Here is a 19,973-nt window from a genome sequence, read left to right on the forward strand (position 1 = left end):
GAAATCGACTAATTGAAAAAATGTGTGCATTTCGGAAGAGTTTCATGCATAAAACCAGATTTGCTATCTTTTAGGATAAGACAGTAAGATAAGTCGAACACATGGTCAGCAGAAGTAAATCAATTGTTTTGCCATTGCACTAAAGCGTCCCATGATGCCTCCCGTTTGTTTCAGTGTTTATGCTGCAGCGGATTTGTCTATCAGCGCTCCTGACATCTGCAGTGAAACATGCAAAACTGAAAACATACAAAAAAGCTTCAGGAAAAAAATGTTTTTGAAGAACAACCCGATCCTTTACTGTTGTTCTAGTACATACATGCCAGCGTCTCCAAGAACAAAAACTGTCTTAACCATATTGGTCACGTAGCGCATGTAGGCAGTTGCTATGTCGTTTTGACCAATCGCGAGGCATGAAATATTGCAAAAAAATATATATCCAGGAAACGTATTGGTTGAACAGGCATGTAAACACGTTTCCCCCTAAACCAAACCCCTAAATGAGCGACGCGTCAATGTCCGCGTCTTATTGGCTCAACCAACCGTCAATCATTATATGTTTGTCGTTTGATTCGATAGCTCTACAGCTTGTGCCCCACCCAGCGATGCCCTCAACAAAGCTCTATCAGTTCCAACAGCAGTGGTTGTGCTGAACACGCGGGGCAAGTGCGAATGAAAGAAGTAAACAACTTCGTTAGGATAGTTTAGACATGGCTTGCAAAAAAATAGGAAGTTTTAGTAACGCAATGTGGCAAAGAGGCTCCAGCTGCAGAGTTTCCCTTTGCGCAGGATTGAATATTCCTGCTTTTGCATGCGGGAGCTTCACCTCGACTGGTTCAACAATGAACGGACAGAAATGCTGCAAAGATGGACAAAACTGTGGACCGACGAAACACTTGGCAGCTAATCATAATCCGGTTGCAGCACCAGTCACATCTCACAGACACCAGTTTGTGGGCAAAAGTAGAGGCGAAGAATCCCTGACCAAATCTGGCAGGGCTTTTTCATCCACGGCCCCGCAGATCAACAATAAAACATACCTGTGGGCAAGATACAATGAGATGAAACGGCTCGTGCACGGTATGTTGATATAACTTCAGTTCTTAAATGTGATCATCTTTAATATTTGCACGGGCTCCAAAACTCGTTCGTCCTCTTTTCAACCCTCCTAAAGAGGCGCTGGCCTCTGGACATTTTGTAAACAACTGCCAACTGCCATTCACATGTCCAGAGCATGATCGATGTTTTTTAATTCACCATAGCCTCCGGTCTAAGAAAGATGGGCTTATTTGCCATGTCTATGGACAGTTAAATAAATAATTTACACATTATATATATATATATATATATATATATATATTAAATAATAATAAATAAAAAAAATCAACTTTAAGGCTCATTTCCTCGTTCCAGATTTGATTCCTCCAGGAGTGTGCAGTCTCCTGAACCCCTCCACCATCTACGCCAATAATGAGGTGAATCTGGAGGAGGTGGACATCTACGGCTTTGACTATGATTACACGCTCGCACTTTACTCCAGCGCGCTGGACGAGATGATCTACAACAAGGCGCGAGAGTTTCTTGTTCAACACTACAAGGTTCGAGAAATACAGTTAAAACCTATTATTTGGCCATGAAACATATTGTTTGCATATTTTGTTGTTATTAAAGAAAAAGTATGTAAATATGGCATATTATAACAGTGTTATAATGAGGTAATACGCAAGAAATCCGTTCACACAGAAAGCGTTTGTGCGTCTGACGGGAGATGCAGGGAAGTGGATTGAAATCTCGTTGAACTTATCTTAACATCAGCTCACTGAGCTTTCAAAACACACAGTGCGCAATAACAACTGTCCAACACTTTTGTCTATCTGCATTTACTAAAGTACATAATTTAGAAACAAGCCATGAACAAAAACGTGTCTAGCACAATGAAAGAAAGGTCTAGAGAGGTGGTTTTTAAAAGAGTTAAAAAAAAAATCTATATGTAAAGGACTTGACATTTTTACAGAGCAAAACAAAGCAATATATTCCAAGTAGAATGCAGAAATGACATAACAATTTTGCATTTAAAACGCAGTATTGCAGAATAAAAAAACATGTCTAGAAATGCAATTCGTTTTAAAAATTCAAGTAAAGATTTATATAGAAAACCATCCGCTGTTTAATGTAGAAGTGACAAGAAGTGACATGACAGAACCAAACCTACTTTTGTCTTTTTAACTTAAAAAAAGAAATAAAATGCATTTTGTTTTAACTCTTAATCTTAATACCTAAATGGAAAGAGCTAGCAAATTTTTACTCAGAAAAAAACATTTAAGACTGCAGGATAGTGGAATAACAAATGTTAGGTAAAGACTGAATGTATTTAATTGTACACTATCGGTCAAAGGTTTGGGGTCAGTTTTTTTCATGTTTTTATTTTGTTGATCAGGGCAGCATTTATAAAATGTAAAAAAAAAAGTTAAACTGTTAAATATTTATTTATTACTTATTATATGTAGCTTCAAATGAAATTATTGCTCCAGTCATTATTGCTTTTATTACTATTACCATACCAATAATGCTAATAATAACAGTAATTCATATTACAGTGATTTCTGAGGAATTATGTGAGTGAAGAAGCTAAAAATCATCATTAAAATTACAGCAATAAATAATAAACTACTTTTAAACAGTTATTTTATAGTGCAATAACATTTAACAATTTGTACTATATTTTTTATTAAATAAATGCAGCCGTGGTGAGCAGAAGAAGCTTATTTTAAAACATTTAAAAACCCTTGTGTGTGTATATAAACATCTGTTTTGCATTTAAAATGACAAAACACAGTAAAGTGGTATTTTATAAATATGCAAGGTCTACTTTTAACTAGAGATCTGTGCTATTAGCACATTGTAAAATATTCAAACACAACTGTCGAGAGTGTTAATGTTTCTGTTGAATAATAATGTAAAAGCAGCACAGTGAGATGCAAAACATGTGACATGTGAACAGCCCCTTAACATAAAGAGGTCATTCATACTGAATGCATAAGTCTCTTTACATGGACTTAAGGCATGGCTTGTAAAGTTAAACTAATTTTAGTTGCATGTTTTAAACACTTTAAATGACGTGAGCATAACAGTCAAAACACGTCCATCGTGAAAGCCTAGAAGAACAATAGAAAAAGCACAGCAGTGGAATGCAAAACGCATTCTGTTCGAATGGCCCCAAACACAACAGATGAATCCCGGACCTTTTTGCTTTAGCCGTTCAGATTTTGTGCAGTTCTGTTTTGCTGTATTGTTCCAGTGATGGCGGTCTGTCTGGGGAGTCATGTGGAGTCAGGGGGTGTGAGGTTAAAGGTTGGCATTTCTGAGAGGACTCAAGTATTGCTGTGTCTTTCTTTCCTTCTTTCACTAGTACCCAGAGGGAATCAGTAAGTACGACTACATTCCCAACTTTGCAACTCGGGGCCTTCACTATGACATCCAAAAGGTGCAATAAACATTCCAGATTTGATTTTAACAGCATTATTTATTTGAAATGTGCGGTAAAATGAATGAACCCCCTTTTATTTGATTGATACAGGGACTGCTGATGAAAATTGATGCTTTCCATTACATCCAATTGGGCACCGTTTATAGGTAAATTCAGATTAGAATTCAGCTTGGTTTGTGTGGAGACGCATCTTATATAATTCATAGGGTTTATTATTTATTTATTTGTTATTTTACTTGCTTTATTTTTCTGCATACGCAGGGGTCTGAAGCCTGTCCCTGATGATGAGGTCATGAAGCTTTATGGAGGCTCAAATCATGTTCCCCTCCACCAAGTCAGCGGATTTTATGGCAAGGTGATTGCTCCGCATTAATTTTTTAAGCATTTTTCTTTTTTGCACTCGAGGGCAGATGTTTACATAGCAATGCTTACATTTTTCTGCCTCATTACTGAGAGGTCAGTGAGGGTAATGTGGTGCCACCCTACAGGAGCTCAGATCTGATTTTGTGTGCCCAGTCACCATGAATAAGTGGCATAGCTCTATATACCTACAAAAAAAAACATTTCAGCCCCTTTCTGTTGGAGATGGTTATCAGGCACGTTCCTCTGGGCAGTGTTTACATGGTCGTGGGAAACCCTGTGTTTTCCTAACTTGGGTATTTAGTGGTAAATCGATATCTACATGTTTCTGGTTACTCCGTGTTCCAAAATATTTTATAAATGATAAAAAAATGGATGTAGTAAAATATTTAGTAATGGCTAATCTTTTGAAGTCTAGTCCAACTTGTGGCTCACAAGTCTGTATGAATTAGTTATATATTGCTGACAGTAGAGAAAAAACAACAGATCAAACAATTTGCTTAATAAACTGTTGCATGCTTGATTTAAATCGATGTACAGTTGAAGTCTGAATTATTAGCCCCTTGTTTATTTTTTTCCCTAATTTCTTTTTAAAAGATCGAAGATTTTTCAACATTTCTAAACATAATAGTTTTAATAACTTATTTCTAATAACGGATTTATTTGATCTTTGCCATGATGACAGTTAACAATACTTGACTAGATGTTTTTCAAGACACTTCTATTCAGCTTAAGGTGACATTTAAAAGCTTAACTAGGTTAATTAGGTTAACTAAGCAGTTTAGGATAATTAGTCAATTTATTCTTAATGATTGTTTGTTCTGTAGGCTTTCGAAAAAAATATATAGCTTAAAGGGGCTAATAATTTTGACCTTAAAATGTCTTTAAAAAATTGAAAACTGCTTTTATTCTAGCTGAAATTAAACAAATAAGACTTTCTCCAGAAGAAAAAATATTATCAGACATACTGTGAAATTTCCTTGCTCTGTTAAACATCATTTAGGAAATATTTAAAAAAGAAATGAAAATTCAAAGGGGGCTAATAATTCTGACTTCAGCTAGTGTGTTTTTTGTAGTTCATATTCTGTACTATGTTTTAGGCTTGCACGATATTGGAAAAATCTGACGTTGCGTTATTTTGTTTTTCTGCTATATATATCGCGATATGTATAGAAATTCACCAGATGACTTGAATTTAGTTTGATTGGGGTGATTTTAAAGGGTGTCAATCATAGATAAATAATAATAAACATATCACAAGTCATGTGTTGAATCGTGAGTTTATACCATTAAACTCTAACAATCGATTTAGATCAAGTTTTAATAAAGTGAAGTTAAAGTCATTTGTACATCAGGTTGTCCTGGCGCTGAATATGGTCCATGTAAAATGGGTTTTCTTTCTTTGTCTCTTTGTAAGGAGTATTTATCATGCTGTTATGCAAGAATAAGTTCAGATGCAAGTCTGATAATAAAGTTTTGTATTGTTATGATTGTGCTTATCAACTACAATCTCTCAATAATGCACATCCTGCGATTTGACTATTGCGAACACATTGAGATATCTATGCTTAAATGAAATAATGTGCAGCCCTACAATGTTTTCTTGCCTTTTCATATTTTTATAAGCCAGTAGAGAACCAGTGTACAAAGTTGTCACTTTGAATTTTTCTTTTCTTTTTTTTAAATCCTTTTTTTTTTTTTTACAAACTGCTGATGTGGCCATGCAAATTCAAGACTGTTAGATTTGGTTAAAATACTGGCTAACTTTGTGTGTGTAAGGTTTTTCAGCAAAACGGTCATTAAAATATATGACCTGCAATTTCCTAGCAGTCGCACAAAAGTATTTTCATCTCCTGCTAGATCTGACATGTAATTTTAGCACGTAGATGAAAGCAGCTTTGTGTAAATGACATCAGTCTCATGCATTTTATTATGGTTTGTTTCAGGGTCCCAAAATGAAGCAGTTCATGGACGTTTTCTCCATCCCCGAAATGACTCTCCTGGCAGCTGCAAACGACTACTTCATCTCAAACGACATCGAGTACGACCCAGTGCATCTCTACAAAGACGTCTCCGTAAGTGTCAAGTGAAAACACCTTGGTGAATCTCGCTCAAACCACTGTGTGATTTCCTGACGATCAGAAACCTGTAGGTGAATTAGCACAATAAAGCCGGCCTGTTTTCACAGACTGTGGGAATAGTTTACAAACTGCTTTTGTCATTTAAAACCATGAGAGCTGTTTCTTGTCTTTCGTTTTGTAAACTCTGTCGTCAAGCTGAGCAGATTCTTTCTTCAGCCCATGGTTAAGCACCACTGACGGATTTGTTTTCTTTCAGCCTGGATCACGGTGGTCCTGAATTGGGTTACAGAGTGACTTTGTTTTTTCATGCTGTTTCTGGTCAATTTACTTGCAAAAAGTAGTCTTGTCTTTCACTTCTGCTTTCCAACCTTGCTTTACATTCTCTTTAGCTTGAGCCGATTAACTGGAAATAAAAAAAACTTGGTCAATCTTTTTAGTTTTAGACCTGGCAGATGTGTCGGTATGAGTCCAATAGGTTTTTTTAGTGGGTAATTAGGGGCTTGCCTCATTAACACGTTGGCCGCAGCGCCTTTCAGGAAGTCGAGCGTCAGCACGCCACAGTTGTTTATCTTTTTAGTGCAGCTTTTTGAGTGGCTTCTGACCGCACTGCTGGTAGAACAGATTGTACTGTACCCGCAGAGACGCGAATGTACGTAACATGTCAGAGGGGGAACCGGAAACCTGGCACCAGATCAAAGTAAAGCGAGTGAAAAGGCAGTTTTAAAAAATCATTTTACTTACTAAGGGGAAAGGGAATAAAGGGAAGATAAAACAGAGAATCGAAAGTGTTTTGTGTCAAACGCTGGTTCAGAAAAACAAAAACTTTTATCATTTGAAAAATGTAAGCATTGTCATGCTCTGTTAAATCTTTTTTTTTTTCTTTTTTAAAAAACTTTTTTTTAATAATTAAATGGAATTTTAGGCTTCGAAAAAACATTGTATGTTTACTTCTTCAAAATCATGACAAAGATTTCACAACTATCTAATTCTACAGCAGTTTTGATTTAAAAAACTGAAATTTATTTACTCTAATACAATTTTAGTCATGTTAAAGGTAACATCAATCTAGCAACAAAATAAAATAAAACTTTCAATTTTATTGTTCATTGTTTGTTGCTGTTAGTAAATGCATTAACTATTGGACATTGTTGAAAGTTTTAACATGAACTCACAATGAACAACTTTTTTCATCAACTTTTGTTGATAAAGATGTATAAATACTCTAATAAATGGTATTTACATTGTTTGTTCATGTTAGCATATACTCTAAATTTAACTATTAAATTTAACTGTTTATAGTTAGAAATTTAACCATGGAAGAATATTATTCTTTTTTTGAAGTATTTTTTAATTTTTTTATTTCTACCACTGCAATGTTGTCTAATGTAAAATTATATTAGGTCAAATTTATTGTAATTTTTATGTTAATCTAAGCTTGTTAATGAGGTGATATGACGATGCTTGGGTATCTGTGAGTCTTTAAATAAGTGAAGTTTCATCGACTAATTTCGAGAGAACCACGTGATAAGATTGAGCACGGCTGGTTCTCATCAGTAATCAGTAATAATTCAATCAGCTTAAAATAAATTTGTACCCTACTGCATTGTCTTTGTTTTGAAAGAATCCCCCCTTCCATCTCATCTCCTCCTTTTCTAAGGGGAGCTCTCGAGACCTACCTGATCTCAGACCACCTTTATATGCTTAATGACCAGACGGGAGCCTTGGGCTCAATAATCTCTGAGCTCAGGGTCCTTTCTAGCATATCTAAGTGTGAACTCTTGAAAATGGTAAAATGCCAGTGAAGTGACTCTGGAATCAGTTCTGGTTATGAAATTCATGTGTTCATGTCCTCATATTGTAAGAAAACAAATGCCTAAAACAGCATAAACATCAATCGTGACATACCTAAAATTAATAGTTTGTTTATCTGATTAGGTGTACAGACCTACTTTTGCTTAACTCATCCAAATGTTTTCAAAATCTTTCAAAAGTTATTTTATTTTATTTTTTTTAGCAAATTCCATTTTTATGATTACAGTAGTCAACTTCTGAAGTGGATTAAAAATGTACAAAGTAGTCCTAAGACAAAATGGGTATTGTTGAAAGGTTTGGATCCACTTGACTTCTGTAGATACCCAAATTTCCATCTTTGTTTTCTAAATTCTGAGAATTCATAGAGCACCAGCAATTGAACTTACATGAAAAACTCTGTCTTTTCAGGATGCGATTGGAATGGTGCATATCAAGGGTTACATGTATAAATGGATTATGCAAGATCTCGGTGAGTATGAACAAATATGCACCCAAATCATATCCATACAACATGAGGCACAAAATAGATTAAAATCTCAGTTCGAGTAGGACTTGCAATGAGTTTCTTCAGCCAGTGTTATTGAAACCTGTAGCTAATAGAAACCAGACGTGAAGATGACCCTCACAGACCCATTTTGCGCAGTGCGTTTTTGTGTGTGTGTGTGTGTGTGTGTGTGTGTGTGTGTGTGTGTATAAAAGCAGAGCAGTCTTTTGTTTTCAGAGCAGCAGACTGTTGCATAATGGCATCTCTCTGGAGGATGAGATTTTAAGCAAGCCCTTCTGGCCCAATCTAATCTGTAGTTTTAATTTGTTGTATCCCTGCAAACAAGAAGGGAACATGTAAATCCTTATCACAGATGTTTCATTGCAGTATAAACACTTTTTATGTAAACAGGAGAACCCGATTTGATCAGATTCTGCCTGACCATCATCAGTCTGCAAAAATGACTGATTTGTAGAATGTAGACTGGCTTTTAAAAGACCCCCAGATTTCTGTTTTTCAACTTTCTGCCTTTTGTGACCCTGTTTCCTTCCTTATTTGTTCTCCAGAGAAATACATTCTGCGAGGAGACGAGACGTACGCTGTGCTGCACCGGCTGGCCAGTCAGGGGAAGAAGCTTTTCCTTATTACCAACAGCCCCTTCAGCTTTGTGTGAGTTTTTGTGCTTCATCACATTCAAATGCATTCATAATGTGAAGTAGATTTAAAGGCCTCCTTAAAGTGAAGCTCCCCCCCAATATTCATTAATTCAGAGTATTTGTGTCTGTGTTTTTTCCAGTGATAAAGGCATGAAGTACATGGTCGGAAAAGAGTGGAGGGACTTCTTTGATGTTGTCATTGTTCAAGCAGACAAACCACATTTCTTTAATGACTGCATAAAGTAAGTTTGCCTTAATGTAAATGGAAGATTTTGAAGGATTAAAAAAAAAAAAAGTAGTCTTCAGCATTTATTTAGTCGATCATGCATAAAACAGGTGAAATGCCGTTTATACGCATGCGCCCGTCAGGATTAGCAGGCGAGCCCAGACATGGCATTGAAAATACGGAAATAAAATAAATGCTCATATTTTAAAGGCATGGCGCTGATAAATGTAATTTAATGCAGAACTTCTAGCACAATTTGAGACCCATTTTAAATCAATAAAGCAGGGAAGATTGTTGATCAAAGAAAACAGACCTTAAACATGCTGATTTTGTAACTGCATAGTTCAGAAGTGCTTGACCCAGGTTACTGCAAAATTAAAAGTCCTTTTTTATTTAACATGCAGGTGAATTTTGACAGTAATGATATATAACTAATGGACACATTTTTTCATCAGCTAATAAGAAATTGTAAAATATATAAACCTTTGCTGCCAGAAATAATATTTTACTTAATTGGATTAGTGTTTAATCTCCATCACTTGCACAAGATAATTTTTGAGTTATTTTTTATTAATTTTTTTGGACTCTATATTTGGATTCTTTGGAACCTAGTCTTTTCCCTAAAAGGAATATTGTAACTGTATTGTTATATGAAAAATAAGCAATGTTTTTAGCGATTTTTCTGATCTTTTTATTTTGAGATAGTCCTGTTTAATATATAAATTGAGCTTCTTCTTTTTTTCCTTTTCTTTTTTTCTCTTTATTGTTTTGTATTGATATTTTTCTTTGCAAGTCTTTTGAAGACGTAGTGTTATGTCTGTATTATTGTGAAAATCCAATTCTGCATATACCCTATTTAAGCTGACATGACAATAAACCTAATTCTGTTTTTATCAATAGAATTTTCAAAAGAACATTTGTTTGAAATTAAAAAGTTATTTATAAATTTAGCTTTCAGTCAATATATTAAATTTGAAAAACAAAATGTTTTGACTTTTTCAGGGATTTTAATAAAAATTTTTGTCCTTAATTGTTTCTTTTTGGCAGTGTTTTAAATCGAATTTCTTTGATTATTCCAGACCGTTCAGACGTTTGGACAGCAATGGAGACCTGCAGTGGGACAGAATTAAGACTTTGGAGAAGGGACAGATTTATAAACAGGTAATGCAGATCTGCTTTTCTTCTGTATCACTTTTGTTTGTTCAGCGAAGATGATTTTGAGCAGTTTTTTCCAGGAGGCTTTTATTTGCTACATCATTTATGCTGATTCATCTCTCTGTCTGGATTAAACCAGGGATTACAAATGCATTTGGGACAGTTTGTTCAGAATTACTAAGTCATTTGACCTATTTATATGCCTCCTTTTGTTATTTAGAAAAATACATAGTTATTTTTTTTTGGCTAAAACAAAATTTTACAGCGCCTGTAAGGATAACACAAATCTCTTCAGCTAAGCCACAGATGCCCAAAGTAGGGCCTGCTTGCCAAAGTTGGCCCATGGTAACCTTTGATTTGGCCCACCATCCCATCAGAAAAGAGTGGGAGAATGATGGGGAGGTAGTTGAAGCGAATGTTTTTGACAGAGATGGCCATTTCCAGTTTAACGTAACCTTTTGTTTTATTGCTAAGCTACAAAAAATGCAGATTGAAATTAAATGATTCAATTAAATGTTGTAAATGAATCAGACTTTTAAAATGTAAATACTGTCAGATAGAAGTCAATGCTTAAGGTATTTGCGAGCAAAACAAGGTAAAGGCAGAAGCAGCTCGACTATTCCCTATTGAACTGCATTGTGATATAAATGGGATTGTTGATGATTTTACTGTAATAATTTCATTAGTAAACCTTACATAAGATACTTTAGTACATAAGATACACTAGTTAATATGATTATTACTAGTCATTTTTAAATATTATCCAATAAATTAGGAAATTACGCAAGGTAAATTTAATATATACGGTTTGGTGTATATATTCGGCCCACAACCCACAATCAAGTTTGCTTTTTGGCCGTTTATAGGAAAAAGTTTGGGCACCCCTGAGCTAAGCATTGCTTATCTGAGTGATTTATCCACATTATTCTGCTGTTTCAATTTGGAAAAAGTGGAAAAGAAGGTGACGAGGTCAACCTGAGTCTCAACGGAAAAATCAATGTAACACAGTTCAGTGTTGTCAGGCTTGTACGAACACACTTGGCTGACCAGCACTGAAACTACGTGCACACACTCAAGCTAAAACAGCAAATGAAAACCATCCTAAATTGGGAAAGACTTATGGGAAAGTTCCCTGGCAGAAACCTTAGAGCAAACCCTTCCAACTATACGACACGAGTGTTGACACGTAGCTTCCAGAAAACCCAAGTGAAAAAACCTGCAGGGTGTTGTCATTTTAGCTTAGTTGAGACTTTTACATCAATCACAAAATTAGCAGTTGGCTAACAAAACTGCCTTTGCTTTGCTTCATTTCAGGGAAACCTTGTGGATTTTCTCAAGCTGACAGGATGGCGAGGATCCAAGGTTTTTTATTTTGGAGATCATCTCTACAGTGATTTGGCCGTGAGTCATCTTCATGCTTCTGTCTGCACATTTGTTGCGCATATGCCTGGCTTTTGTTTTACTGCTTTAAGCTTTAGTGTTTTCAGCAAAAGCTGCAGTGAATATCACTGTGTAGCTTCTATAGTCAAACCCCCTAGTTTTTCATGATTTTCTTTGTGATTGTTTTGACAATGACACAAATCATAAAAATAAAGATTCTTTATTTTGGTCTCTTGTCAAGACAATATCTAAAATGGTAGGGATTAAGCCAAAGGAAGTTTGTATGACTTTTATTTTTATCCACAATCTTACTTTCTCACTCCCTGGAGCATCTGACATCATGTCACAGATAGGACATGGGCTTCCTCTACCTTAATATACCTAAAACACGGATTGCCGTAAAACTCGTTAATGGCAGGGAAACGTTTTCTCTTTTTAATTGCAGGGAAAGAGTTAAATGAAAACATTTATCAATTTGACGCACACCATAATACTGTCTATACATGTAAAGAATAAATAATATCCTTTAATTTGGTCGCATCAAGCGGCTGTGATCCTTAAACCAATTTCCATCTGTTCCGTTGCTCCGTTTGCTCTAACTTTCTTTTGCAGTCTGAAGCACTTCTAATGCACAAAGCGGCAAATTCGCGCCACAGGATATCTATATCTCATCTTTGCTATGACTTCACATGCAAATCTCTCGTGCTTCATCTGCGCCTGCTTACTGCAGAAGCTGAAAACTCACCCCCGCTCCCCATTCCATGTAATGTAATGATTGTGAGGGCGCAGGTGAGACGTCATTTTTTTTCCCGTGACACTTAAAAACCTCACATGCGCTGTGCATACAACGTTTGTAAGTCATGTAAAACAAATGCAAACTGAAATAAATATAATTTGATTATATGGTTTGGAATTTGATGTTTTATGATGAGATTATTTACATTTTTTTGATTATTTTGTGTTTAATTAAGAATTTTGTGTGATCGTAAAAATTAGCGACTTTTTTAGATTTTGCGTTGGATTCAGCAATTGCAGAATTGCGAAAAAACTAGGGGGTCTGAATAGTCATAAAATGTAATTATGAATTGATTATTGTCTAAACATCCCATTCTGTCATTTTTAGGACCTGATGTTGCGTCATGGCTGGAGAACAGGAGCGATTGTTCCCGAACTGGAGGTGGAGACGAAGGTGGTGAACACAGAGCAGTACGCGCAGAGTCTCACGTGGCTGCAGGCGCTTACTGGGCTGCTAGAGCGCATGCAGGTGAGCATTAAGACTTCTTCAAAATGCTTCCTGTTGAGCGTTGCTAAATGTTGGCATGAGTCAGGAATTACAGGGGTATTGATGTGAAATTTGCAGTAAAAACTTAAAACATGAATGCAAATAGAAAAAATATATAATAACATTATATTGAAATTATCTGTTACAAACCACAGAGTTATGGGATCAGAAAAATATCAACCTGTAAACATTTTTTATACTTTTTAAGTGAGTGAAAATAAACATGCATTTTGGATGTGACCAAAAGAGTTTGATAGTAATGTAGAGGCTGTTTATAAGAAGACCAGTCAGCGTCTCTGTCTCTTCCCCAAGTGGAGAAGTTTTGATATTAGTACTGTTACAACCGGCTCAAAGTTGCAACATTAGAGAGACAATACGGACCAGGTAAATTGAAAAGAGAAATGATTTATTAACAAAACATATAATTAACAAAAGTATTTAAAGCAATCCAAGTCAGTATAGGTGAAAGTCAGTAGTGAAAAGCATGTGTATGGAAGTGTACTGAGCTCATGATCCAAACACAAAACTAAATCAAAAACGCCAAGCAGAGACGTCCGGCTAATCGAGCTCCTCTAGACCGAATGCCGGACTCCTTATAAAACACCCCACGATGAGTCTCAGGTGGGATGACCCACCCACCAATCTGCAATCACGCATGCAGGCTCTGCAAAAATCACACAAAAAAACACACATACAAACAGGTCCCACATGGGACCTAACAGTACACAGACTATAATCATGACATACAGATCATTAATAGAGAGTGTTCTCACTTATATTATAGTTTCGTTGTTTGGTAACTCGACACTTAAACAGAAGAAGAAATTATTGCTAATTATGAATCAGGCAAATAAGATAACTGGTCTCAAACAACATTTGCCGCAGATTCTATTTTACTCCTTTATGGAAAAAAACAGCAGTTGCGATTTTTAAAGATAGTACACATCCCCTTCACTCCACTTTTGAAATGTTACCATTAGGACGTAGGTTTAAAAGTCATAGAGCCCGAAGAAACAGTTTCAGATCTTTCTTCATGTTCTATTGAAGAAAAAAAACTCCATCTTTGATTAAAGTTGAGTTAACTAACTCTTCTTGTTTGAGTTAACGATCCCTTTTAATGAGATCAAAATAATGGCTTCTGCGTGACATGTGCTTGTGTTCCTCGTGTGGTTACAGGGGACTGACCTGATAAGTTTGGCAGAGGCCCATACGCTTGATATTGATCTGAATTGATTGTTCAAGTCTAAAGTTAGATTCTCTGTGTAAGAAAAGCTTGGCATGATCAGGGTTATCCATTGAGAATCCATTCAACCGTGTGCTCTGTTATAAAATGTTTGGGACAAAAGGGAATTTAAAATGTAAACAGACAATGTTTCTTTACATACAAGTCAGCTTGTCCTGAAGCAATCACTCAGTACACAAATAATTGGCTTTTCCTGTGTTTGTGCAAAGGCCATAAGAGTTTTCAACGAATTGGCCAACGAAAAGAATGATAACAGGAGCGTTGAATAAGCCAGACATTTGATATTAAAGAGTAACCACTTTTTGTTGTTATTATAACATTTTTGTTTTGGTTTGTGGAGCTTAGTTATTTTTTAGACCAGGTGTTTCTAATGTTGAGTTTTAGAATAGTTTTTAAGTTGAGATTTCAGCATTGTTCCTACTTAGTTGTTACTACTTAGTGACATTGTTACTACTTAGTCAGAAACACAAAGTTTTTATTTTAGGAAACATTCACAGAAAATGTAACTGAGGCACATTTAATCAAATTGTGCTGGGTTTGCTGCAGTAAGAAAGCTCTTTACGTCAACGTTGCAGAATTGTTTTACAACTTTAAACCCAATTTAGTTGTACAGTTTTTGCTTAACTTTAAGGAAACTACAGTGCTTTCATTTGTTCTATCCTAGAGGCATCTTAAATCCAATTCTAAAAGTTTCCTTGTCAATTTTTGAGAGTTAATTTTCTACAGAAGACAAACTTTTTTGACCCTCATGCTTTTCAGATGTATCGGGATCCTGAGTCCAAGAAAGTTCTGCAGGAGTGGCTGAAAGAGCGAGAAGAGCTACGGTAAGTGAAGCTACACAATTAATTCATGATTTCACTTACTTTCTAACTAGTTCAGCGAGACTCTTTTTTTTGGATTTCTTTCATTTCATTCAATTTGACAAAATATTCAAATGTTTTGAGTTGCTTTCCGAACACATCTACAACTAGCCCAAACGTTGATCTCACTACAAACAAGTCATAAATAGAATGGGAAAATAATCATTCATTGTTTAGATGGTTTTGTTTTATCTTGGATAAGCTCAGCTCAGCGCTTCTGACCAGTCAAGTTTGAGTCATTTGTTTAACCAATGCACACTTTGAGCCATGAATAGTTCCTCTGTCCAGTCTTCAAGTTTTTGAGTCATTTGTTCATCATGTGACAGCATGTAACAGACGAATGACTCAAACCTATGGACTCAATAAATGAACAGATCTTTTTTTTTTTCAGCTCTGACTGCATTTTGTCTTTTAAGTGATCAACAAATGACTCAAATTAATTAATCTTTCCACCTGTACAATGTGTGAATGAACGAATCGCTAGGAGCACACCCCTCTTCCCGAGTCACATTAAAGGTCTCGTGAAATTAAAATAAAAACATTTGCGTTAGTCTTGTTAGTTTTAAGGATATCTATTAGTTGGCGACGTCCATTGGCCGTTTTTTAAAAAGGGGGAGGAGCTACTGTTGCACCCTCTTTTTATTTTTCAGTTGAGATTACATCAAACATTAAATGAAAATGCAAATTTCAAAGCACTTCATGAGATCTTTTTGGCTAGTTTCCACTGGTCACCAGGTTTGCATTTCCACTGCCAGAACATGATTTGATTATAACTGCAGATCAATTATAGTGCAAAATAGTGAAATAGCTTCTGTGATTTAATAAATAAATGCAACATATATATGAACACATACAGACCCTTACATTCCCTGATATGTTACCAATTACAGAAAAACTACACACAGCATACATTTAGACCTTATTTGGGTTGACCATGACTCGCTATTATATGTATATATTATTACGGTGTAAAGTCTTGGCTGTGTTTTAAAATATCGCGCCTCTTTTGTTTTCATTCTGCTGGCTTGTGCACGAGCTAGCGACGTTTTCCTGTAAACCAATAGCGTTCAGCTGCACGTCTGGCTTCGCCTTTTGTTACACTTTTATTGTGCTAGGTACCCTTGGATACCCAAAAAGTGGTATTGGTACGGTTCACTTTTTGGTACACTTTGTCAGTGGAAATGTCCATAAAAGCATACCGAACTGTACTGTACTGCAGTGGTTCTCAAAGTGGGGGTCGCGGGACAATGAGAGGGGGTCTCTTGGTGATTTCCAAAAATCGAATAAATTTGAACAAACTTTTAAAATTACCATTGTTAATCCAAAACCTACAGAAGATAAAAATACAGTAGGTACATGAAAATACAATATCCAATCAAAACGCCATCAGCCTTTAGTTTTTGTTGTTGTTTGTGTTTTGTTGATTTTTTACATTGGATTGCAACCCCTTACGGTTTTCACAGTAGATTAATGACAGAGCAATAGCGTCAGTTGCACTAGATTGATTTTACGGCAATAGCTAAACTTTGACACCTTTACAGCACTCACATACATTTAAAATAAATACAGGCCACAACTGAACATGAGGGATGATCTTTAGGTGGCAGTCTTCAAAATTAAACCAAGAAAAGACTGGTGATGTAACTTAAATATTGTGCCCACCAGTCTCATTAGGTGAGGTTAATATTAAATAATAATGAAAAATTAAAAATAATATGGTTGTTAGACTGTTGCACTTTTTTGTGTTGCCAATATGCTTGTGTTTATATAGGCCTATTGGTTTGTGTCAGTGTTGTGTGCAACGTTTGTATGATTATAACCACTTCCAAAAATAGTGGGGGTTGGGAGTCATTGGCATTGTTATATTGGGGGTCCCGGGCTGAAAGTTTGAGAACCCCTGCCGTGCTGTACCACTCAGTGGTAATGGACCATGAAAGATTTGTTCGAAAAAAGCATAATAGTTCACGAACGACCCATCTCGATTTCTAACATGCCTCCCAATGTCCATTTTTACAGGGCCGTCACCAAGAACCTCTTCAACCCTCACTTTGGCAGCATATTCCGTACCTGCCACAACCCGACCTACTTCTCCCGCCGCCTGTGCCGATTCTCAGACCTGTACATGGCCTCTATCAGCTGCTTGCTCAACTATGACCTCTCGTACACGTTCTACCCCCGCCGGACCCCCCTGCAACACGAAGCACCCCTCTGGATGGACCAGCTCTGCACTGGCTGCATGAAGACGCCCTTCTTGGAGGAAATGGCCCATATTCGCTAAAACCCCCACCAAAGGTGCAAATCTGAACTGAAAAGTGAATGAGGGTTGTGTCTCTTTGGCAATGGAGACGTGGCACTTTCTGCGCTAACACCACATGCAACGGGGCCACCTGCTGGATGTTATGTTACAATGCATCTCAACGTTCTCAAGCCTTGGACGGTGAAAGACAAAGGCTTGTCGATGGATTCGTCCTAATGTTCTTACCTCCTAATTTTTTTATTTACATTTGATGCTGTTGCATTATGTCTTACTAAACATAGTGTTGAGTGGTTTACAGTTCTCTCTCTTTTGTTTTGGTTTTGTAGATTAACCCTGTCGTCATGAGTGCTGTAGTCGCATCAGAGTGATGTTTGTATTAACATGAGTCATGATAACAGAATGGATACAAATAGACTATACTTGGGGTACCCAGATGTTTTTCAACTCTGGTTAGGCCAAAGTATTGCGCCGCTGGCCAAAAATGCACAATAAGAGTTACAAATACAGTAGGTCTGATTCCATGTATGATTAGGTCAAATAGCTTCTTAGATTTGGTGTCGTCATGTTACTTAATCTTTACACTACAGGAATAATGTAGCCTAGACTCGATTGTTTTTTAAACATGAACTCATAATGCCAGTTGCCGCAGCTTTTTATGATTTTTGTTTATAAATCACAGCTGTTTTTACATACATGGAAGCTCCTGGTGGGCGAAACCAAATGCTGTTGTTGTTTTTGACCTTGCCGGGCCTCACTGTTTGTGGCTTTAGACTAAGCTTCTGTACAATCAGAGCATTGTTTGCTTACATTTAAGTCTGTGAATAGCTATGCTGCTAAATTCGGTTTTCCAGGAACAAGAAAGATGTCATCTTTTTGTATGTACGTGCTCTACAATTTATAAAATCAAATAAAAGGCTTTGTATTAATAGTGTTGATTCTCCTTCACTAAACATGCCAGATTTATTGCCATGGCTTCTGTGTACAGTTTTTGGTCTCTTATATCCCAATTTAATACAATTTTAATTGCTAGAAACATTATATGCTGCATTCTTGATTTATTTTTATTATATTTTAAGAATTTCCTCTGGTCTCAATTAAATGTACAGCTAATTATTGGCATAATGAAAACTAAAACTAATATAATGACAAAGGGCATAGATGGAAATATTATAGGGCTAAGGAAAGATCCTAGAGGCAACCATATTAATATCTATCTACTGGTAAATCTGATGTGATCTGTAGAGTAAAATACAGCACTGCAATCTTGAAAAAACTGAACCTAATATGAATTGGTGCTCAAGAAACATTTATTACTATCAGTGTTTTTTATGCTTAAAGGGATAGTTCACCCACAAATAAAAAATCTGGCATTATTTACGCATCCTCCACTTGTTCCAAACTTTGAATTTCACACATAGGTTTTTTCAAGGATTAGCCATGTGAATAAAAGCTTTTTAATATTTTTTTTTCACATTTTTCGAGGGCCTTGTACTGATTTTTGCTCTTTAATAAAACATACATTGATCAATCTTGAAAATTACTAGTCTCTGACTTTCAATGTTTATCATGTTTTTTTCGATGGCTGTCAATGGCTACAAGTTTCCAACATTTTTCAAAGCATCGTTTTTTGTTTTAAAAAGATAAATAAACTAATGGTTTGGTAAAAAGTAAGATTTTTTCCCAGAGGTGGGTTGCGGCTGGAAGGGCATCCGCTCTGTAAAAACTTGCTGGATAAGTTGGTGGTCCATTCCGCTGTGCCGACCCCGGATTAATAAAGGGACTAAGCCGACAAGAAAATGAATGAATGAATGAAAAGTAAGATTATGAGTCAGTTTTTATTCTTAGGTCTCAATAGAAAAAGACTTCACAAAATTAAAAAAGCTTTAAAATCAAAGGTTAATTAAATATGGTGGAAGTTTTAAATACAGTATGTTTAAATAACAGAGAATATAAATTTGAGGGACATATATCCTCACAGAAATATCGAAATCAAAAATGTATCTAAAGTGCGGGAAAGAAGTTTGTGGTGGTATGAAATATCTTTCGTTTAAAATAAGTTGTTATTTTTTCAAATTGCCAACATTTTCATCAAAACTTTAGAAAAATATATATATGGACATAGTGCTTCACGATATTAAAAGTGTTTACTAAAAATATATATGGACATAATGCTTCACGATATTAAAAGTGTTTACTATACTTTTGGGCCAAACAAAGGCAGCCCGAGAGCGTAAGAAACATTTGAAGAAAAAAAATGAGCCAGAAATGTTTGAAAATACGCGCACGTCTCCTTTTTGTACAATTATAAGGTCTGAATCTGCCTGAGACGCGCAGCTGCTCAGTAGCGCGCCGTGATCGTATAGTGGTTAGTACTCTGCGTTGTGGCCGCAGCAACCCCGGTTCGAATCCGGGTCACGGCAAATATACAGAGCAAAGCATTCGTTTTCATATTGCTGTGGCTGATACATTTTACAATACAATATAACGTATACTATACATTAAACGTATTCATTTTAATATATACAAATGTAATAACTTAGTCTTAGACTTATTAACGTTATATTAATTTGCCCAAATACATTCATCATAATTTAAATAACGCATTATTTGGAATGAAATCGCTTTAAATCACCAACAGACATTTGTTCAGTCGTTAATTCTAATTTTCATAAGATTTTTGTTTTTTTCCTCAC

General features: G+C 35.9%; 1 protein-coding gene and 1 non-coding gene across 3 annotated transcripts; both read left to right on the top strand.

The window, feature by feature from the left end:
- Positions 1-613: 613 nt before the first annotated feature.
- nt5dc2 (5'-nucleotidase domain containing 2) lies at positions 614-18,206 on the top strand. 2 transcript variants are annotated; one of them, NM_001077143.2, is given in 14 exon segments: positions 614-1,077; positions 1,411-1,595; positions 3,407-3,481; positions 3,575-3,630; positions 3,746-3,839; positions 5,791-5,919; positions 8,146-8,206; positions 8,788-8,890; positions 9,018-9,119; positions 10,183-10,264; positions 11,573-11,659; positions 12,762-12,902; positions 14,923-14,987; positions 17,040-18,206. In NM_001077143.2, coding segments are annotated over 14 exon segments (1,812 nt in total). In that variant the 5' UTR covers positions 614-707; the 3' UTR covers positions 17,302-18,206.
- A 1,422-nt stretch (positions 18,207-19,628) lies between these two features.
- Positions 19,629-19,700, top strand: trnah-gug (transfer RNA histidin (anticodon GUG)). The gene has a single exon. It is a non-coding gene; the product is annotated as a tRNA-His (tRNA).
- Positions 19,701-19,973: the final 273 nt, after the last annotated feature.

This window comes from Danio rerio, chromosome 8 (assembly GCF_052040795.2).
Source record: "Danio rerio strain M-AB ecotype USA chromosome 8, GRCz13ab, whole genome shotgun sequence".
NCBI lineage: Eukaryota > Metazoa > Chordata > Actinopteri > Cypriniformes > Danionidae > Danio > Danio rerio.